Source organism: Sander lucioperca, chromosome 21 (genome assembly GCF_008315115.2).
Source record: "Sander lucioperca isolate FBNREF2018 chromosome 21, SLUC_FBN_1.2, whole genome shotgun sequence".
NCBI lineage: Eukaryota > Metazoa > Chordata > Actinopteri > Perciformes > Percidae > Sander > Sander lucioperca.
In genome coordinates this window covers 16505095-16529314 of record NC_050193.1, presented here as the reverse complement: position 1 = coordinate 16529314, position 24220 = coordinate 16505095, and the positions used below count along the sequence as shown (strand labels likewise).

The 24220-nt window shown below is 42.5% G+C and overlaps 1 protein-coding gene across 4 annotated transcripts in view; it reads right to left on the bottom strand.

Moving 5' to 3' along the window:
- The window catches only part of tnrc18 (trinucleotide repeat containing 18), a 50903-nt gene extending 34390 nt beyond the window's left edge, over positions 1-16513 (bottom strand). For 3 of the 4 annotated variants that reach the window (XM_035996785.1, XM_035996787.1, XM_035996788.1), the window contains exons 1-2: positions 16345-16513; positions 14343-14686 (exon numbers count right to left, since the gene is read on the bottom strand). In XM_035996785.1, coding sequence (XP_035852678.1) covers positions 14343-14550 — 208 coding nt within the window. In that variant the 5' untranslated portion in view covers positions 14551-14686; positions 16345-16513. Of the gene's footprint in view, positions 1-14342; positions 14687-15875; positions 16324-16344 lie in introns of those variants that run through there. The other variant, XM_035996786.1, reaches the window with a different exon arrangement.
- Positions 16514-24220: the final 7707 nt, after the last annotated feature.

Below are 24220 nucleotides of genomic sequence, written 5' to 3'. Positions count from 1 at the left end.
GTTGGAGCCATAGACAGTAAAAAATAATAAAATAGGTCGGAGCTGAGCCGCGCCCTCTGTGAAACATGCAGAGAGGACAGAGAAGCTCTCTCAGGTACTGAAATTTGGCACCGATTGATTTAATGTGAATTGGTCCTGAGTAGTACAGACGTAATTCTGCAATTGTGTACCGATATGCGAGACAACTTTTAATCTCGACGAGAAATACTGTATCTTAACGTTTTAATCTCATGTCATCAGATTGGTCGCTGTGTAGGGATTGTACTTTTAGAGCCCCCTTCACAGAATTTGGTTACCTCCTAATCTAAATTGACAAAGAAATTATTATTACATTATTTTTTTTAAATTGTCATCTTGTGTGTTTTACCTCCAACAAAAAAAATCTATTTGATTTCAAATTTCCCAGAAGATACAGAACTGAGAAGCGCAGCCCTATTTGTGACCTCAGAACTCTGCCGATTATTTTCTAGATTAATCGTTTGGTCTATGACATATGTCAAAACAATAGTAAAAGAATGCCAATCATAACCTCCCAGAGACCAATTTGACACCCTTCATTTTGTTGTGTTGTCCGACCAAAAGTCTCGAACCCAAAGATTTTCACTTTAAGATGATGTAGGACAGAGAGAAGCAGCAAATCCTCCCATTAGAGAAACTTAAACATGACAATGTGTAGGATTTGTTTCACTGATTCTGCTTAGCAAAAAACGGTTATCAAGATAGTAGCAGATTATTTTTCTGTCGACTGACCGATCAATTAATTGAGTTATCGCTACGTGAGTTATCAGTCACATAGCGTTCCCTTAGTCAACCCTACGGGAAAAATCTAAACGTTATTTTTTTTTTTTTACGGTTATACAGCAGCAAGTATCTTAAAGTTTTTTTTTGTGATCCACAGATACCTACTCTCTGCCCAGAAGAGTAAAATATTTGCCTAGCACAAAACCAACTTTTAAATCCAATACTTCCACAGACCGTTACTGTGCATTACATTTTAACATCGTTGATTTCAACTAGTCCATATTAGATTCATTTTAGATTCTAGCTTTTCAACAAACATCCTTCCGTCATGATCGGGTTCTTTGGCATTAACTTTTTATTAGGATTTAAAATACATTACCAGCCAAAGTATCATTCTGACCCTGAAAATGTACAAGCCTGGCTTTAACGCAAGCAGACCGACCACTACTCCTTAACAACGAGTACGTTTACATGCACACACCAATATTCCACTATTATTCTAAATATGACAATATTCCAAATTTGATACAGGTCATAAACCGCATATTCCGGTTGGATATTCAGAATAAGGCCTTATTCCGAATATAGCATTTTCCAATTAAGACGTGGGATATTCTGGTATTATTCGGGTTTTAGAGGCATTCTTTGGACATGTATACAGCGCATTCGGAATATGCGTCTCAATCGGTGTTTTTACCGCAGGCTTATGGTCAACTCTGTGCGTTGCTATGGTTGCTGTAAACAAACCAACCAGCCAACAGTTTGCAGGGCTGCAGACCCGATAAGGAGAAACACAGCTACTTTTTAACATGATCAAAGACTTGGATATTGTAGAAATATTTCTATATTCCCTACAATATCAACAGGTTTTTGGATATGCACACACATCGCTACGCCGACCTTTTCAAGAAGGTGGTTGAAGGAATGAGGGAGGCTGTGTTCGCACGGTCCAACAAGTCCACCATTGCTGGTAAACTTTGAACAAATCGTATTTTGCACGGCTACACGTAAACGGGAATATTAGTGGAATACTCACTTTTATTAGCCATGTAAACAGCTTAGTCAGAATATCGTCTTTTTCGGAATAAGGGCAAACACCTGAATATTATGTGCATGTAAACATAGTCACTGATGTGTGTATACAAGTCTGTTGACGTCACTCACTTCCCCATTAAAACCAACTCCATCACTACAACATGGACAGAGTTAATCCTCGTAAAACATGTCATATCTCAGCACGATACCTTTATCAGGTTTTTTTTCTTAAACTCCACCCCCTGCATGTGTGAGCATCAGAAAACGTTGAACCTTTGAACCATTACAGCCTCTACCAATCACAAACTCCTAAGAGCTGGAAAAGGGTTCATGTTTAGCCCCCCCCCCCCCATTACTGAACGCACTGCACAGCCATTACCCTGATAAAACTAACCATGTGTGTAGGGGAAAGGGTGCCGTCTGTATATGGACAGGGGGAAGGGAGGTGTGTGTGTGGGTGTGTGTGTGTGTGTGTGTGTGTGTTTCTGTATTAGTCCTGTGGGAATCAGTGAGAGACATGCTGTGCTCAGAGTTTCCCCTGCATCTAAATCAGTACATTAAAACCGCAGTCCGTCAGCGCCTGTGCACACACACACACACAGCATTTTAAAATCAATAGCAAATGCAGCTTTCCAATTAATCACAAACCGAGGCGCGCGCACACACACACAATGCAGTGTGCCTCTGAATTATACAGTGGAGGTGGATCCTTCACACCCAGCTTTAAAAGACACAGATTTATTCATTTCTCTCAATGTTTGCATGTGTGTGTGTGTGTGTGCGTAGCTTAAGTGGCTGCACTGCATCACTGTATGATCACTGACATGTGCAAACAGTTTGGTGTGGGTTTGCAGCGAATGCCCTTGGAGTCAGAGACACTGCAGGAGCTACAAACACACATACAGGAACAAATACACATCTAACACAGGTACACACACACACACACACACACACACACACAGTTTAATAATACAATCTATTATCCATCATAGCAGAGACATTCACACACAGAAGTGATTATATTACTTTGTCCTGTTCATCTGTACTTCACATCGTCGTTGTCCAAAGAAAACCATGCATCTCCACATTTAACGTTTTTGAAAACTATAACATTCAACACCCGGGGTCACTGGTGATAAAATAACTACGGAATACTGCAGCAAACACTCGTTGAGCAGCTACTCGGTGCATCCATTTATGGTGCAGCCAAACAGCTGAAGAAGTCAGTCAATAATTTATTCTTTTTCCATATCTTTTTCATGTTATTGAGCAACCGCGATCTGACTCAAGCAGCACCTGGTGAAAGTAAGTCTTTCACTCTTTATCTAACAGCTTACGGCGTTGACTCATTCTTGTACCGTTACGCCCCGCAACACTGATTCGCTGACAAAAACATGCCAAAAGTGACTGTTACCTTGCTTTGTAAATGCATTTCTGATTATTGATTGCAGTCCGCGCTAAAAGTCCTGTGCTTCCTGTGACTGCTTCATAATAAAGTCCACCCTGCGTTTCGCAGCATGCTTTTAATGTGAAAGGCGGCGGAAGATGTTTGGTTTGCATCAGCAATAACTTTGGTTATAGCTCTGATACAGCTGTAGGAGAGCAAACTGTGAGGCTGCTATTAATGACATAGAAATAAAAACAATAACAATGGGTTACGTATATGTATTGTTTCCTGTCAATTTGAATCCAGTGCGAGAATGCTGGACTTCACCAGTAACAATAAGAACAACTATAGAGAGGTAATTATATATACTGAATGGCTATTGCTGAAAAAATTATAAAAATAGTATTAAAAATGTGCTTTAATTCCATTGAAAATCTTTTAAAAAAATGATTAAAAAAACCTAAAATTATACCTTCAAGTTAAAAAAAAACAACAAAAAACTAGAAATCATTATTGCAAAGCTGATGTTCAGCTTAGCTCATGAACTCTTTTAGTAGCTTTTAGTGATATGGTTTTTACAAGACAGGGCCAACATGTTCATATTAAACTCAGTTGTTTTTTTATTTTTTATGGAAGTCTGATGCCAGAATCATACATCTCATGACATTAACTGACTATTAAACTGAACATTATGTGTCCTGTTTTTTTTTTTTTTTAAAGTATCGTCATAGTTTTCAGTGTGACTGTAAAAAGTGATTTGTCACTAGCGTAACATGTGCGATAAAGCCTAATCGAGCCCCATCGACTCATGACTTTTCTATGTAATTTGATAATGCAAGTTATAATCAACCATTTCAAATGCTAAGAAACCCATTTTCACCGCCACCTTTCCCCCCATCCCCTCTAGTGCGTGTCAGGATACGTGCCAACAGTGTTGTTCTAACAAATGATTCTCACCTATAACCCGTTTTCTAATTGTTACCTGGTGTGTGTAAGGAACAAAACATCAACGCACCCCCTCAACGAACACATTCACAAGCACCACCTGTCAAGGATGTTAAGGTCCTGGTAGGATGTCAGGCGTTTCGAATTCCTTCAGGACACACACACACACACACACACACACACACACACACACACACACACACACAAAATGCCCCACTAGAGTATGGATCAATCTCGGCATCACAGCCGCCTACAGGCCCGTTATCCATGAGTGCAGTGAGTACAAACACACACACACACACACAGCTACATACAGTTCACAGTTACGCTTCGTGCCAGTGATAAGGGGAAAAAAAAAATATATATAATCCCAAATTGTCTATTCCCCTTCCTGAACAGCCCAAAGAAGGAGGGGTAGAAAGAGCGAAAACATTTGCTCGCTCTCCTCATTCCAGAAACAACACTCAAATGGTAGCTGAGAGGGAAATGTTTCTTTAAATGTTTTGGAATTACTCTTTGATTACCTCCCTCTCTCTTTCTCTCAGGCCTTTCCTTCCTTCCTCTCCCTCCCTCCCTTCACCACACACACACACACACACACACACACACACACACACACCTCAACACGTTCTGAGCCTCCATTTTCAGATCCTCATAAGAAGAAACATATCTCCATATCTGAGAGGAGAAGGCCTCCCGGAGATCAATTCTGATAAAGCTGCTAATCTGACACACACAAACATACCACCCTGCCGCCCACACAGTGAAAATCAGAGGAATCAAACTTGAGAACAAGAGACTTGATCGCAAATCGGTGTAAGATGGAAACACAACGGAATCCAAAAAAACGACAATGTTGGATCGTGTACAAAAGCCCTAAAAATACGAGAGAAAAATCTCTGGTATAAATGTCTGCCACAAACACACACACACCACAAACACGCACACACTCTGTGAACCCATCTGTTATCCATCAGTGGTACTCAGAGCAGGGTTAGCTGGGGGGGAAATCTCTATTGATCTCTGTTTTTTATTCCCTGCAAGAAAAACATTAAAACAGTAAAACTCTGCGATGCTGTCTGCCTCTGCCACAGCTAACTGGCACACTGACACTGGTTACCATTAATCCTGACAGTAAAGCAGAAAAAGAGGTTACACACACACACACACACACACACACACACACACACACACACACACACACGGAGGGTGTGCAGGATTCGCAAATACGTTTTGGCAACACATATCTGTCTCTATGTGTGAGGGGTTTGTGTGTGTGTTCATTCAGGCTGTGAGCATGTGGTTTACAAAGTGTCTGTTAATGATTTCAAAATGTACAAGTCTGGTTTTTCTGCCTTCTGAGTTGTTTAGAGGAAACTATTTTTTTGTGGTTTGTCAGCTCAAGCTGAACACAAAGTTTCTCAACTTCACTCAAAAAATGTCTCTGCTATGTGACAAGTTCACGTTACGACACGCCAACCTTGAGTTTGGCAAACCACGCTGCGATGTGTTAACATCTGATGTGGTCATACTTTGTGTTATTGTTTATTGACAAAGAAATTACACAATACATAAAAAATATAAAACAGAATACATATCTGTTACCAACTGTTTCAGTTACACAGATGTCAGATAGCACTATGTCAATTCTCTAAAGAAAGCGTACTGGGAAGCCACAGATATCTGGTTGATAATAATACTATTAATACAAAGTTAAAAAGCTGTTACGAGGAATTGGGTGATTGTAGTGCCCCCGACACAAGACCAATATTTAGAAATGATTTAAAGGTCCTATGACATGCTGCTTTTTGGATGCTTTTATATAGGCCTTAGTGGTCCCCTAATACTGTATCTGAAGTCTCTTTTATATAGGCCTTAGTGGTCCCCTAATACTGTATCTGAAGTCTCTTTTATATAGGCCTTAGTGGTCCCCTAATACTGTATCTGAAGTCTCTTTTATATAGGCCTTAGTGGTCCCCTAATACTGTATCTGAAGTCTCTTTTATATAGGCCTTAGTGGTCCCCTAATACTGTATCTGAAGTCTCTTTTATATAGGCCTTAGTGGTCCCCTAATACTGTATCTGAAGTCTCTTTTATATAGACCTTAGTGGTCCCCTAATACTGTATCTGAAGTCTCTTTTATATAGGCCTTAGTGGTCCCCTAATACTGTATCTGAAGTCTCTTTTATATAGACCTTAGTGGTCCCCTAATACTGTATCTGAAGTCTCTTTTATATAGACCTTAGTGGTCCCCTAATACTGTATCTGAAGTCTCTTTTATATAGACCTTAGTGGTCCCCTAATACTGTATCTGAAGTCTCTTTTATATAGACCTTAGTGGTCCCCTAATACTGTATCTGAAGTCTCTTTCCCGAAATTCAGCCTTGGTGCAGAACTACAGCCACTAGAGTCAGTCCCACAATGAGCTTTCCTTAGGATGTGCCATTTCTGTGTCTGTAGCTTTAAATGCTATTGAGGAGGAGAGAGGGGGGGGCAAGGTGGAGGGTGCCATGCTTTGCTTGTTTGCAAGCCATGATGTCTCTCTCTTTCTCATGGGTGGGCCAAATTCTCTGGGCGGGCAAAGCAGAGAAAGGGAAGGTAACCTTCCTCCTTATGATGTCATAAGGAGCAGATTCCTGATTGGTCCATCTGAGCTTTCATTTTCTCAAAGGCAGAGCAGGATACCCAGGGCTCGGTTTACACCTATCACCATTTCTAGCCACTGGGGGACCATAGGCAGGCTGGAGGAACTCATATTAATGTTAAAAAACCTCATAAAGTGAAATTTTCATGCCATGGGACCTTGGGACTTCAAGGAAAAACTGACATATCTTAAGCGGAAGTACAGAGAAGGACCGAAATACAGATTAAAAACTGAAGGAATAAATAATAAGAGGTAAACAAAAGTGTTTTTGCTGTCTACATTGAGGAGGTGTGTTTGAACTTGTTACTAATTAGAGTAACTCAACTCACCTGGGTCTGGTGTGCTGAGGCCTCTTAAGCTGCAGTATCCTCTGTCTCCCCCCCTCCCTCCCTGCTGTCTCCACAGGCACACTAAGGTTTGGCTATGTTATCCTAGGTTTGCCTTTTGCTGAGTTTACACTTTACAACACCAACACACACTTACTCATGCACCACTGCTTCCACTGACTTCTACATCTTATTCTGTATATTGTTAATTTGGCCTAATTTGGTTCAATATGGTTTAATAAAGTATTGTCTAAACATTCAAACTGGTGTCGTCGCCCTCTTTGTTACGGCCACCTGAGCCAGGTCATGACAACACTAAAATCAGAACATACAAAATAGAGTGATTAATAATGCAAAACTTGAGACTTGAAATCTTGAGAAAAACAAGAAGCACAACTGAAACAAAAATGGACATTACACAAGGCACCAGAATTCATCAGCAGGACTTCATGAATAATAGAAAAATGGGACTGAACTGAACAGAACAGTCTTTTGTTACTGTTGTGATCCAATGTCGCAAATATCTTAGCAATACAGATTTAAGTCCCACAACAAGCTACACATCACTGCTGTAATGACGTGAGTGGTGCAGAACCAATTTTTTATTAGTTTCTTGGAACAAAAATATTAAATGTGCCAATTTAAACCAAAACCAAAATGATCCAAAACGGTTTGTTTCACTCTTCTTCTACCTTACTGAAGAAGTTTGCAGATTTCACCATTTGTTATTGTAAAAGACAGTTAACCATATAGTTTGGTAAATTGCTTATGTTGTTATTGTATGTTCTATATGTGCTTTAGTTACTGACGTTTATACAACAGTTTATGTATATTTTTGATTTAGTATTAAAGCTGGACTATGGTAAGGTTATGTTTAAACTCGCTAGGGTACAGGTTAGGGCTGCACAATTAATCGCAATTGTATTGAAATCGCAATATGGACTTGTGCAATATCCAAATCGCAGGGAGCGCAATATTTGTTAATGGAAAAAAATGTGTATCAAACCATTCTTTTGGTGCTGCAGAGACGTCCCGGCCTACATATCCTACAGACTAAAGAAAAAAATCTTTGTTTGGTATGGTAAACCAGCTGCTACCCTAATAATCTTTTCAAAAACAGATGGACTAAAATTATAATAAGCCTTTTTCCCCAGCAGACATTTTGACATGTCATAGACATATTTTACTGATAACATCAACGGTAGCGTTGTTCTGATCAAATATCCCAGTAAGCCATGACAGTGAGACAGTGAGCCAGCATGCACGATACAGAAACCCTGAAAACCCTGAAACAAGAGCAGTCTGCCAGAAAAGACACAAAGTTAGTGTTTTTTTTCATGCAAAAGTTGCTCCGACAGTCGGATGGAAACACACCACGTATGTGTTTGAGTGTTGCTGTGCCGTGCTGTTGCAATCTCCTGTGAAGACGACAGGTGTTATTTTGACACACTCCTCGATACCAACAAATGGAAACACGCTCGCAACAGCCGCGCACGCACACACAAACACACACAATCACGCAAGTGTCACACACAGACAGAGCGGCATGCACGTGTTGCAATAAAACACACATACATTCAAGAACGAATTCCAGCTCCACGTACGCTTGTAGCACAGGGTTGGTCGACTTTTGGATTAACATTTATCATAAACTAAAGTGAAATGAACACAGAACTAACAGGATCTTTTTTTCTTCTTTTTTTTTTTTTATAAACATGATGTTATCAGGACATTTCTCAGTGTTAGATAAAAATAAGATTACTCGTGACTGTTCCTGTGATGTTGGTGCAGAGTAAAAACCACAGCAACGACAATTTTAGAGGCCAACGAGTCATCCAATTTCAAATGTGCAGGTGTCAAATGTGCAGGTTGTCTTGGTTGCTCAACTGGCTAAAGCACATACCATAGTTAAACAATGAAATTAGACTTTCCCTCAAAACGTCGAACCTGCTCTGTGAGTCGTAACTGCGTACGCTGGGGGGAATATCATAAACCTTATGTAATGGGACACGTAGAGACTCGACACGCAGCCAAACAGACAGACATAACGCAGTGTGTGACCTTTGTGTGTTGGAGGCTGTTGTTTGAGTTAGAGCGAGGGTTCTGGCGAAGTGTATGACTTAGCTAATGCTTTGGGTATTTCGACATGCCAGGGCACGCTCGTTTTTTCACACACACAGACACACACCGGCCTATCACTCTTATGTTTGACAGCTGTGTGTGTGTGTGTGTGTGTGTGTGTATGTCGTTTGTCTGCCTCCGACAGGTTTATTGTAGCAGGGCAGCAGGGCCTTGTGCTTTCTCTTAAGGGGCCTGTTTTCTTTCCTGAAGGATTCAATTAATCTGAGAGGGGACGTGTCCGAGCCACATCTTCTCACACACGCGCACAAGCGTGCACGCACGCACCCACACGTGGGGGTCTGTGTCTTTAATACATATAAACACACACTCACCACATTAATTTTAACGTAAACAGACACACTAACCAAGCGACGTGGAAGACAAATTGGTACTGGCCAAGACACGCCGCCCTGCAAGCTGACTGAATTATGCTTACACTTTACACTATGTGTGTGTGTGTGTGTGTGTGTGTGTGTGTGTGTGTGTGTGTGTGTGTGTGCGTGCGAGAGAGACTGAAAGAGAGAACATTTGAAGGGCTACCACATTTATCTAACCGTGTATGAATGTGTTGTGGTCAGGATAAATCTCTTCCCTTTCTCTCGGCAGAGAGTCCCAGGGGGAAACCCCAGCTCTAACTGCACTAAGCACAATCACATGCTCTCATTCCCATACACAAGACCTCAATCCTCCCATCTACACCGTTCCCCTCACACACGCACACAAACAACAACCTCAGCTCTTATCCCTTGAAAACAAAACACAGCTTTCTACCTTAGGGACCGTGCCCACTTAGTTCTCCTTCTCCATTTGTCTTGAGCTGTTTTCATCTTACACCTATTGACTTCCCTTCTCTGCAATCGCTATAACACCTACATTTGCCTCTGCGTCTCACTCCACTCTTCAGCCACTCTCTAGTGAACACTAAAAATGACTGCTCTTTTGTCTCTCTCACACACACAGAGAAGTTGCTGGTTCAGATGTCTTATCCCTTAAGTCTATCCGTTGCGGGACGCCGCCCCGAAACACTATTTTCGCCTCATTAAACATGCACTTGTTCCAAATGGTTCTCTTGAACGTGTAAGGTCATTCCATACAGTTAAAGTAATCATGTACAACAATGGCTAGTTGATACAACACAACAGAGATTCAACCTACACCCAGTTTCTGCATGCTTCTACAATTTTGACCGCTCTCAACACCCAGAGAAAAAAAAAGCAACTGGTGCACAGGGAGTGACGCGTTTTAAGTTTCCCACAGCTGCAGCAACAATGTGTTGTTGATTTAGAAGCAAAAATGTTGCGCAAATGGAAAGTGCAAAAGCACAATCGCGTGCACAATCTTTTGCTGCGTTCCAGGCAACTCGTGTTTTCACCACCTTCTACCCGTAAGAGTACCCTGGAACAGCAGTCAAACCCGTAACTTACTCCCCGTGAACTCGTACCAGATGGTTGTACTCCCAGTTACAGTTTTTGACGTCACGCACACATAAACAACAATGGCGACCCCTGTTGACGCTGTACAGACGCCGGTGATTAACAGTGAGAAATAGAAATAAATATACACAAATAGGCAACGTAAAGTAATTCCGCACATTGTAGTCAAAACAATACACATACGATTGTGTACTACTACAGGTTGTGTTTATTAAATGAAGCCCAAAATATGTCACCGACTACAAATCGCTAGTATCAGCTAGCGCTAGCTAACGTCAACGTTAGGTAGCCGCTAGCTAACTTTGTCGTGACTTTGCCTGGAATGCTACCAAGTGGTGACCTGAAGTGCTAAAAATTGGGTCTGGAACGCAGCATATGATATTATACACGCCCTTCACAATAACATGATCTGCAACTGATAACAGTAATAGCAAAGTCTCTCCGGCAGCGTCACCATGGTGCAGTCACATTTCAGCAGGTCCTACGTCTGCTGCTCTCGGATGCCAGAGGGAGGAGAGAGGACAGATGGCCTCAATCTGGTGATGGAGGCCCCGGCAGACCTCCTCTAGACAAGAGGACCCTTTACAGCCATTTGACATCTATAAACAGTGACTCACACCTTATCGTGTTTAGATAGAAACCTGTGTGAATGAATAGGAACAGGTTCTGCGAGTGTTCTAATGGATATTCTTCTTTACAGAGTGTAACACACACACACACACTCTACTCCGTTAAGTCAGGAGGAAATCCTGTTCAAAACTGAACTAAAACAGAAAATAAGGGAGACTCCTGGGAAATAGGGGTGTGTTGGCAGCTATAAACAGTCAACCCTGCTATCAAGAGGTCAGCCAAAAACAACGATGCAAACAATATCTTAAATTCCATGAAACACGTGTAAACAAAAACAGTAGCAGGCCGACCTTGGATCCTTCTATTGCACGCCGGGTCCTTGAGCGCTGCATTCACGCTGCTTATTGCAATTAAACAGGAACATTATGAACATTTACAATTACCGGGTAATTATCATGTAACAAGGCTGTATGGTGTTATTACAAGCATGGGACTGAGATCTCAATTGAGGTTTGGTTAATGTAATGTGTGGGGATTTGATATTAAGGAGTGCCATAAAGCTAAATGACCTGCATGGTACAGTGGTGTGTTTTAGTGGGTGGAGGCTACGAGTGTGCGTAAGGGAGATGAGAGTCAAGAGAGTGGGAAGGTCAGTGTGTGGGCAGAATAAAATGTATCCCGTTTTAAAAGGAGCGTTTAAACTGCCAATCTGGGCTGAAACAGTGGTTGGGTCAATTCCACTTCACAACCCCCCCTGGCTACACATCAAGTCGTTCCACACAAGCAAGTCTGCACACTCACCGCGAGCAATTTTCAGCTCGTTTCTGAGCCACAGGAGGGGAAATAGAGGAACATCATCCCAACTGAAACACACCTCTGCTCCAAAGACGCATCTTACCCAGTTATGGTATTTGCACGGTTTACTGCAAATCGACACATCTGATCATTCCACCTGCAAATATTTCCCGTGTTATTCCACAGCCACAAAAATCAGTTCTACTAGCTGCAATAAACTGCGCTCTGGCACATCTCTTTGCCCCGGTACACCCGTCAATCATCCTAACACTCCCTGCTGCGAGTTGATTACATCTCTGACAGCGTTTCATGTGCTTGTGCGAGTTGAGTGTGTGGGCTCTGTCGTCGTGCCAAATTGACGATTCATCGGAGCCCTGCCCTGGGAGCACTGCCGCACTTTACCAGACCTCTAGTACCTCGCGCTCCATGTGACAAGTACTGCATTGAACCCACGCTCAACGATAAGTACAGGAGGAATACAACTAAACTGGAATATTATTATCTCCAGGGTTTACCTCTGAAAAGAAACCAGAGAAACTGTAACTGTATCTGTCTGAAGCTACAGAACTTCCTGGGGATGTAAGTAACTCGATGAGAGCATTTGTCAGACTTTCCATTTTCTAAAAAGGCAAAGCAGACAAATCGCTCCCACACACACACAACATAAGGTTTGACCCTAGATGACAGCGCTCGGACTTTCCCTTTGACTGACCACAAAACCGTATGCAAACATGCAATGTTATCTTTTTTTGCACACTGTTTTTTCAAGGCTTCTACTCCTAATAGCAGGAGCAGGCATCTGTGTGGGCAGTGAAATTAAAATCACCAGCGCAGCAGGGAATAACATATACTGCAGATGATCCAGTGACTAAAGGCAGGTAATACAACACACACACACACACACACACACACATCTGCATGATGTAAACAAACACATGGAGGTTTGCTTTTAAAGAGCATCTGCCTGGTTCATACCACACCATCTCTTTAATGGCCAAACACATTAAAGCCATCCAGTTTACACCCAACATGTGCTCATTAAAGTGCACACAGACACACACACAGACACACACACACACACACACACACTCAAGGGCTGCACGATTCTAATTCTACTAATTGTGATTATTCTGACTGATATTGCGATATGATTCACGATTTTGTAGGAATGTATCATTATTCTCATTGAAAAATATTAAAATTAAAATGATTATATCGATTTTTGCAGGGATTTAGGCTGTTGGACACCATTTATAGGCTGAGACGTCTCCACTACTTAATTCGGAATGGGTTGACACAACAAATATTGCGCCCAACCCGATTTGGATATTGCACTAGTCCATATTGCGATTTCGATAAAATTGTGCAGCCCTAACACTCACCCACACACACAACTAACGATTATTTTCATTGTCGATTATTCTGTTTATTTTATTTTCTTGGTTAATCGATAAGTTGTTGAGTCTATAAAATGGGGGAAAATGTCTAAGTGTTTCCCAAAGCCCAAAATGACGTTCTGAAATGTCTTGTATCTGTCCACAACTCAAAGATATTCAGTTTACTGTCATAAAAAGGGGTAAAGACACTAGAAAATATTCACATTTAAGAAGCTGGACTCAGATATTTTTTTACTCAACCCGATGAATTGATTTTCTAAATAGCTGGCAATTAATTTTTATAGTTGACAACTAATTGATAAATCTTTGCAGCTCCACACACACACACACACTCCACAAATGCACTTTGGCAGATGTCCAACACAATGATACAAATGCAGGTAAAAGCAGATCAGCCAAATCTTCTAGGATTTACACCAAATACAGGACACTGAACCACAGCCATTCTTAAATCTCACACACACACACACACACACAATCTGCTTTCACAGCAATGATGGTAATGGTCCACATGCAATCCAAGACCACTGCACCCTGACCTGCATACTGCTGCAACAACACCCACACCACCATCCTCAACAGTGAACCCTGTTTGTGCCTTAACATCTACCGCTGTGTGTTGCAAACTGCCAAGTGATTTTCCGCTAATACGCTGCACATCGCAAAGGCTGAGAACCTTTGACACGATCCCATACTTTCACGTTTGAAACTTGTCACAGCTTTATGACAGCCACACCTCCTTATGAAATCAACATATGGGTACATTTCCCACAGAACACCGAAGCGATATTCAAGTGATGACCGCACATGATGCCACGGGCAGCCACAAGCTGTGCGCATTTTTGCGCAGCGTTATTTCAAGTTAATAGGCTATTTAAACATTTGAGGGTTGTGCTTTTGGGGCAGTCACATTACCGAATCCATGCAGTCTAACAGCATGTACTTACTGTGGTGTGGATGTAGGTTAATGGCCGATGGCAAGAATTTCCCGGAGTGGAGAGGCGGCGGATGACTCGCGCCCAAGTGACCGGGCGAGGGAGGGATCCTCCTGGCTGCTGCTGCTGCTCCGAGTCGGTGAGACTCCATTGCGAGCCCCGCCAACAACGGAGGTGGTACGTGGACGGATCGGGGAGGTCCAAAATCTCTGCCATCCATTATCCACAGAGGGGAAAGTTGTGAAAAGAAATAGTCCGTTCGGATAGGCCCCCTATTCCGAAAAAGCCAATTCTGGCTATAATAATGTCTTTAGTTTTCCAGGCGATTCGGGCTCCTTTTCAGCCATGCTGCTGACCTATAAAATACAACAAGAAAACATTCGCTTGATATATAATCTATGGGCACACTGAACAAACTGTTGAACTGAGAATTGATAGTTTTAGGATTTATCCTCTTTCCAGCGAACAGGCGGTCCATATGTGCAATGACGCAGTTTGGAAAACCACTTCAAAAACTAAACGTTGATTAAGCTGGTCGACAGTAGGCTATGACCGCATGAGTTACTCCTGATGTATCTTAACTGCAGGTCTTAATGCAGATTTAACTTATATCTACAATATTATGATCTATTTCAGCGGACTAGCAGCACTCCGCCCCCACTGCACAACGAGCAGGCAGCCGCTCCGGGGCTCCGCTTCCCAGGGAAACAACCAGGAGAGGGGCGGCCAGCTGCTCCGGCCATGAAAACACTCAAGCGATTATGCGATGGAAACGCATACGGTCAAATTTTAACAACCTATTCAACCTTTTCCGATTACCCAGCTGTTTCCTAAACTGTAAACCAGCAATGTAGGCTATGGGCCGAGTCGCCCTGTAAACCAATAGGCTACACCATAAATACTGGAGGCGCATCAAATATAAATTTCAAACGGGTTAAAAATAAATAGGGTTGCATCATTAATCAGCAGGGTTAGCGGTGTTTTGTTGCCCAGATATGCGAATTTAGTCCGGGCTACTTCGCATTTGGACATTGGGTGCTGCCCGACGAAAGACATCAAAACCCTACCCGTAAACACTTCAGCCCCGCTGTTTAAAAAACGAAAACCTCATTTTATATCCACCTTATCGACGCGGTTTACCTTCTGGACCTTAGTTTAAACTAGTATTAAGATATAGCCTACTACTGTGATTTAAATGATAAATCCACGGATATTCTGTTTAATCAGCATCGACCTGAGCAACGCGTCTTGAATCGGTTAAAACGTCGATTTTAATCATTTTGCAAAACAGACGACACAACACAATCTTCGCAGACATATGTATGTGTGATATTAAAAAACACAAAAATATAATAAAAGTTACTTTAAGGAGAACAACAACAACAACCACCAATTGCGACTTTATCCGAAGGCAACAAGGGGGATAAAAAAACGTGTTTTGTGGGAAGAAAAAAAATGTATAGGCTTTACTGCCGGAAAATAAACACTAGTCAAACACTGAGTTGTGTGAATTTAAGTTAAAAACAAGGCGAAAGTCGAGTTAACCTTCAAAGGCTGCAAGCAAACATTACAGCAACGACTCGTGATATCCAGGCGGGCGGGATCCGAAGAATGGCTCGTTCAGAACTCACAATAAACCTTTTTTTCCTTGAGAGAAATACACAAAACAACACAAATGTTGCCTCTAAGCCCTCTGGAAGACACACGGGAGTTAGTTTGTATCCTTGTCCTTGTTATCCATGCGGTAGGCTACGTCTGCCGTACGGCATTTCAGCCACGTTTCAAACTTTTCACGGTTCCATTAACGACACAAAACTTTCTTGGCGGAAACGTCTAGAAAGTGGGATTTTCACACCGACAACAGTTACTTAAAATCCAAAATGTCGTATGCAAAAACCTCCGCGCCCTTTTTTTACTCGCATTTACAGCCCAAATTATGTTTTAAAACACCGAGAACTCGGACACTTTAGCTGGAAAAAGAAAAAACAAACAAGGGAAAAAAACGACCGCTTACTTGTATGTGGAAAATGTGGGGGAAGGAGCTAAAAATGCAAACGTTTCTCAAAATCCGTCCAGGTTGCTGGGAGAACTGGGGTAGTCCATAACAGGCTCGTCCGAAGGTAAACTGGGGGGGGAGAGCGAGCCCCTGACGCGTCCGTAAACTCCTCAGCAATGAAACACAGCATTGTTTTTGCAAGCCCCGCCCACCTCCCTCGCCACCACCCAACCCCAGACCAGCCCAGTACGTTTTACACAGCTACTGTCTGATTCGTTGCACAAGATGCCAATCAAAGTCCCCACTGTAAAAAAAAAAAAAAAAACCAAAAACCATCCTGGCCTCTCGCCAACACTATAAAACCAATTATGGAGCAAAGAGGTTGAGCCGTTTCAAGGTCCCCTCTCCCTTCAGTGATCAAAAACAAGCAGTGGGTTACTTTTTCTTCAGTGGTGGTGGTGGGGGCCAGTTTTAAGGCGACCCCCCACCCCCACCACCACCCATTTCCACGCTAATTATAATAGACGCTCAAAGATTGGGAAGCGGAAAGTATGGGGGCGTGGTTGGCCTTACAACTATTGCACTCGTTTTTAATAAATGTGGTCCCTAGTTTACTTCTTCTCACTAAGAAGCAGTGGATAATTACCTTAGTCAGTAAATTACTTTTCCATTACCCCTGCTCTCCTCCAAAAGAAAAATAAATGTGCCTGAATGCAATCGTCAATCACAACCAACAATCTCACAACTTCTAAAGCTCCTTCAATTCATTCTAATTTAATTATTTAATTAAATCTAGGCGACCACGATTTGGGCGTTGTTTTCCCATTGGCAAACCCAAGACAACTCATAAAAGGTCAAGTCATTTTGCATATATGGTTATGTGGAGAAGAAAAGTGAACGTGTTACAAGCCAAAGACATAGATGAGCACAAACATTAGGCCTGTTGTGGCACGTCCAAGACTCCCATGAAGGCTGAAAAAAAAATCCATACAATAACCATAATTTAAAAAAAAGAAATGCACTAAAAACCACAAAGTTTGTTACGCTCAAATGGAGAATATGGACTAGGAGAGAGGTGGGAATGGGATGGAGAGGTATAATTGTACTCACTGCCACATCTTTATTCCATCAAATGCTATTTTATGTAGCCTATTGATTAGTGTTGGTCGGTCTGCAGGCAGATTTCACAGGTCAAAAATCACCCTGGATCTTTATCATGTCGCCTTCATGGCCGCTATATTTGTGATACCCCACACCATTGTGATATGCAAATGCAAATGCACATAACAGGCTGTGGTTGAAGCAACGCTTGATGTCTTCTTGTGTATAATCGGTCGAGTTTAGCGGGGGGGGTTGCATTAAAAGAGGAGAAAAAGTGGTGTACCCATTAAGTGCTATGCTAGAATTCAGAAAGGGGGTGGTCGACCCCTGGTGTGAAGTCGGGCTCTAAAAATATGACCTATCCGTCCCTCCCAGTCTTACTCTCGCGGGGATTTTTTTCCCCCATTATCAATACATTTCCTTTGAGGTAAACCGCTCCGCGTTACATAGTTGCAAAAAATGTTGATTTAAAAAAATCTGAGGCGGTTTCAAGTTGCCCACATCACCCCCTCCACTTCTCCAGCCCCTCCTCCTCGCAGTGTGCCGGTTTCAAGGCGACCCTCCGGTAGGGGGAAAGGAAGCGCTACAGCAGACACTAAACCACTGAGGGAGAGGAGAGAAAGAGTACCGCGGAGGCGCATCGGAACGACAGCTACGGGCGCATGCTAACGGCAGCAGCGGATAAACGAGTCCGCTGTGTTAGTTGTCCGGTGTTCCAGTGAACTCGCGACGCCTTCGGTGCATGGTCACACCTCGCTCTGTGTTGTTGTTTTGTTTTGTTTTTTTCCCAGTCGCAAAACAACCTTACCACCGAGCTGAGCACTGGAAGAGGCCGCTCAGCGACAGGCCTGAGCCGTCTGCTCGCAGCGCCTAGCCTGGTCCCCCCCTGACGGGACCCGGAGAGGGAATTACCAGGCGGAGATCAGAGTGATGTCCCGTCCCGGGCTGTCCGAGGGGACCGAGCCAGCCTTTGTTCTCCAAATCGCGCCGACTGGGAATGCAGACAATGCCTTTAGATTAGGGGCCCTATTGTTGCTGTCTTTTCAGCCCGCGAGCAGGAGGCAGGTTTCATCATCTCCTTGTTGTTTTTCTTGTCAAATGCCGCGGCGTTCGTGGGGGGTTATCTCCACTTTGAGGTGGGTTTGGCTGCTGTATATGGGCTGTGAAGCGCCGTGGTGATATTCATACATTTTTTTTTTTATCAAACAGCTTAGTTATGATTCCTTCAGATAAAAAAGAATCACACTATATTTCCTGCCCACATTTTTACGCACGGGTTTAATTCAACAGTATTCAACAATAACTCCAATTTAAAGATGTAGCCTACTCTTAATTTAACTTAATTAACTGCAGGCTGATATCATTTATGACAATGTGATCGTCTGAAATTATTATAGCCTGGCATGGTGCTGAAATGAACACATTCATTAGCCAAAAATATCCAATAAAAAAAGATGTAGGCCTATTCATGATTCTTTATTGCCCTCTCCACCTACAGTAGAACAATGTGTGGTTTATGTGCAGCTTCTCACCTTCCTCATTACAACGTATCTTTATTTCTAGGTTAGGCTTATCCCAGTGATGCGTTGCTGCAGGAGCAGATGGGACCATTTGGTAGAGTATGTCTTTTTATAGCCTATACACCAACTGGGTTCTTTGAGGATGGTCCAGATTACAACTTCAATATTGTCCTTTATGTGGGGCTGCAGTGGAAAAGTACTGAAAACCATGATTTATAGCCTGAAACGCTGCTGAGTCAATATAATACCACAACCGATTTTTCATCCCAGTAAACATGCTATTCTGCTGACCAAAGATTACGCAATGACAACATTTGTTATCCCTTAACCCCTGTTTTAGGCTTATTGTATTTTTCTTTCTTCCCTTTGTTGTTTGACTCTTATCTTTGTCTGAGCACCATCTCTCACACCCACCTCCAGCCGTGTGGCTGTCCAAAGATCATTGTTGGGGTTTGGGTTAATTCTGTCATATCATTTGAAGGATCAGGTAAATGATTTTATTTTCTCCAGGCGTGTGGCTGCATTAACCCACAGGGGACGCAGCACGGAGACAGCATTGATTAATTCTGCTGGGGTGGGGTGGGGTTTAGTCCTCTCTGGAAAAGAAATGCATAAATAAATGAACACCGAAAGATGTCCCCCCCCCCCCTGCATAAGCATCCACCTTTCAACGACAGCACTTCAGTAAGCAAATCTAACTTGGACTGGACTGGAGGCGCTAATAAAGCCTTTATTTATGATCAATCCTACATGAAACATATTTCATACAACATTCTGGAAATGGAAGAAAATAAGAAGCAGGAATAAATAAACAACAGTTCATATATTTTGATGTGACCCCCCCCTCCCCCTCCTAATCCGCTCTCACACACCAGTTCACACACACACACACACACACACACACACAGAGCGCCTGCATGTCCAAAGTGCTAAATCATTCATCATGCCTTGTCTCGTGCTCTACACAAGTACTGTATTGTTATTGAAGCGACTGCCGCTGCACTGCAGCAACACAAATCCACTATATGATGTGGAGAAGGCTAATTGCAGTGTCATGTTTCCTGATGGAATGAAACAAACATACGGAGACGGGATATATGCAATAAATATGCCAATGAGAGAGTCTCAGATGACTGACATCACTACACACCGACCCCCACTTGAAGATCACACACACATACACATACAGCTCTCATGGGGCACCTGCCAATCATCAGACAGGGCTTTGCAGGGTTTGCAAAGCCCTTGGGTGTGTGTGTGTGTGTGTGTATGTGTGAGGAGCTCTCTGCTTCTCTGCTGGAGGACAAACAGCCGGCCACATGCACACAGCCCTACACACAACTAACTCAATGTGTTGAAGTAGTCAGATGACATGGATGCCCAAAGAAATTTATACACACTGTTGGCTCTCACATGATTATCTGTCGCCACAAATATAATTTTCATGATTTTGTAATTGGATGTTCAATAAAATTAGCTGTATTTTAGATGATGCCAAAGAAGTGTGCAAAAATAGGGAGATGCATGGTCATGTGTGTACTTCCCATATATGTAGCAGTTTATCAATTTAGCAGGACTGAGCCACCCACAGTCCACACATGCAGCACTACAAATAGAACACATAAAAATTAAAAAGCCAAGTTCAAGACCTGTATTTAGAATTCACAACATCTACTATGTTTGTGCAAATTGCTGTGTGCTGTCCAACAAGTCATTAAAACAAAGCCAAAAGTCTGCAGTTTGAATTGTATTTGAATTAAATCAAAATAAACACCCTTATTTCTGGAAAATGGTACCAAGACAAGGACACGCATGGAAGTCACAGCAATCTGATTCCCATCTGCCACTGCTTCAAACCAAGCTTGGGGGTGGGGTAAGGGAGGTTGTGTGAGGGGTGGGGGGGTTGTCAAGTGTGCATGCAGGGTGCTTGAGCAAGCCTGCATTGCACAGGGGTTGTGTATTTTTGGTGCCTGTTCCTGTGCCTGCAGTTGTGCGGTCAGAGCTCTGAGAAATCGTGGGGTTTTTTCTTGAGAAAAAACACCCAGCCTTTGCCACAACCGTAAGGAAACATTGATGCAACAGACAAATATCCTGCTGAGTGAATGTACATTGGTGATGTGTCAGGGCCGCTGAAACCTCAAGAAAAAAATAGAAAAGGCCTGCGAGGGCCTCGACACATCTTTTCAACCCTGACGCTGTATTTCTCTCTCTTGTCTCTTGTGTCTGCTGCAATTACAAATCCTTTATTCCTATTCAGGATTGTGGAAGGCGGGACCAGAATATACAGTATTTGATATGACTGAGATATGAAAAACACAGAGAGAAAACAACAGATTAAAAATTTGCCAACTGACCAGTTTTTGTAACTGACAGAAACACTTTACATCTGCTGTCAGTCAATCAAACTTCACCATAACAGTGCAGAGGGGGTGCATTACCTTCAGCGATCATGTCACCCTCGGGAAAATGAAAATCACTCTGAGGCACACAAAAACAGGGGCTACTGTATTTGAATACGATCAATTATTCTCTGCTGGCCTCCTTCTGTCAGCAGTAGTAGCCTTCTAGTTTGCCTTTCACCCAGTTTTTGGGCCAGACAGGCTCATGTAGCGCAGCGCCCCCATCTGTTGGAGGACGATGAGAACTGCATGCGTGGTGGATCAGTGACCCGACCAATGGAGCTACTGTAAAGCTGCACAGCTGTAGTAAATGGAGGAACACAGCAGGCCTCATTTTCTGACAAATTGATCCCCCTTTGTGTCGTCTCTGGAGTGCCTTATTCGCACACAGCTGCAATGCTGACACCTGTGCAGGCAACACACAATAACCTCAACAAGCACAGAAAAATGGAGTATGGTTGCACTTACGCACACACACACACACACACACACACACACACACACACACACACACACACACACACACACACGCAAAGCACTGCTTCCCTGCCAGTGAGTGTTTTGCTGGCGTGGCAATAAAAGGATATCAGAGGGAAGCAGTCTCAGCAGAATCACATGCGGGTGGGCTGCAGCAAGATGGAATAAATTTCCAATACCAAACCCACTTGATCTTCAATGTGTATGAGCATGCAGCAGGCAGTCTGTATGCACCCTGACTTAATGCATGCATATATCAATACAAACACTTTCTACGTGCACGTGCACAGGCCATTCATGTTCCCTCAAACAGCCCTCCAGGCCCATCATATATCCTCAGGTGCCTCCAGCAGCCCAGAATACTGTATGGAACTGGGACAGCCTGAATAATTTGGCTATAGTGCTGGATCTGTGGTGTCATACACAGAAACAGGATATATGATGCATAGAACATGAGGGTGGGGCCGCACCATCCACCATCCATCTTATCCTCCTTTCCTCTCTGCAATATGCAAATCCATTTTTAGATGTGGACAGGAAATATGCCCGTGTCAGCAGTGGGTTCTAGGAAAGCTGGTTTAAAACATATACAAGCTCAATTACTTTTATGGTACACTCCATCTTTTATCCACCCTTTTTTTTTTTTACTGCTGTATTGAACACACACTCATGTCTCTCACACTCCCCCATTTCCATATTCATTGCCATTCTCTGCATAACAGCAGCCCAATAATACCTCACCTCCCATTAAATCACATCAAATGTAACTTAATTATTAAAGATGGAAATTCACACCCATTACATAAACCAGCTGACAAAAAGCATGGGTTCAGATCTAGCTCTGTGCATAAGCTTTAATATGAGTTAAAGTGTTCGGATCATAGAGCATACAACCATGGATGTATTGCATACAGCACAGTCACGCCTCACTTTTTGGATAAAAATAAAAATGGACCTTTGATGCCATCTGCTGTCTAAACTGTGCAACTGCTGTAAATTCACAATCAGGTTACGATTACAGGGGAGAGTCTGAACAAAATTCAATAATTTGGTAAAGAGCCTAAGCCACATAAAATAATGGAAAGTGGAGATACATTGCTGTCAAAGTCTCTGTGATCCTTAAGTGAGCAAACACATTTTCTAGTTTGCCAACATCCTCAGGTACTCATCCTCATGGAATTTATGGCTAATAACCAAACTTATGATCCCACGAGGAGAGCATGATTGTAAACGATGTAATGACGAGATGCCTGAGGACAGAGAAAAAAGCCTTCTGTGTGACTATAAGTGACTTATCATGTGGGGTGTGTTCTTTGAGCCTGCCCTGACTTTTGACCTTTTAATTCACAATTTCACGTCCGGTCAGCTGAGCCAGGTAACACTGCTGCAAAAAGGGGAAGGCAGCATAAACCCTGAAGCATAGAATACAGCGGTACTGATACGTGTAATCAAGTAAGACTTAATGATGGAATGTGTGCACAAGCAGCATGAGCACTGTCCTTTTAAAGTTCCTGCTGCCTGTATTTTATATATGTTCACATCATATTTAATGAAATGACTAAATGAGATGTTCATAAAATGCGCTATTGTACAAGTAAATGAGAAAAGCTGTATTTATTCTCTGTAATGTGATAACGACAGTGCATTGATGACAATAATGAACTGTTCTAATGGGATTGAGACACACACACACACTCACTGTGTAGATATTATATTGTGAGATACTAATCATGGTGTATTAATAGTCCTGAATGTGGCATCGTCACACCAAGGAATTATAAAAACGGATCCTGGTCAGTCGAAAGGCTTTTGTCCATCAGTAAACTTTTGCATCTTGCTTCACATTTCTGAAAAGCCTACAACATTTGAGCTCATTTCATCCAGGAGTTTGATACTGCTGCCATTTGTAAGAACAGGTGAATTAGTTACCAAATACAGGATGTTTAAAGTAGTCCCAGGTTTTGCAGGAACACCTTGAAGTTATGACTTCTCTCATGCCCTTTAAACTGAACTTAAAACTGGAGGTTATGTCATGTCTGTTTCTGATAAAAATCCAACATCCCTTCACTGCTGCGACTGTAACAGGACTTGAGACAACAAGCGCTGCAGGGTCAACAGACTCAGCTGTCTTGTTTACTGCAGGTTTATGAAATCAACCCAGATTATTGCCTGAATAGCATCTACATAAGTTTAGAAACTGTATGCTCTCTTGGTTCTAGTTCTATCGTGAGAAATTTCTCCGATACTGGGTTCACACTTCTAAGAGATTACTTTTTTTTTTAAGCACTCTGCAATATGCAGCAACTAATGGGCTGTGAAATTCACATTTTTATGTCAAGAAGGTAAAGTTGACCACCACTGGCCTGTTGGGAGCTCAGATCCCAAGAGTTTAAATCT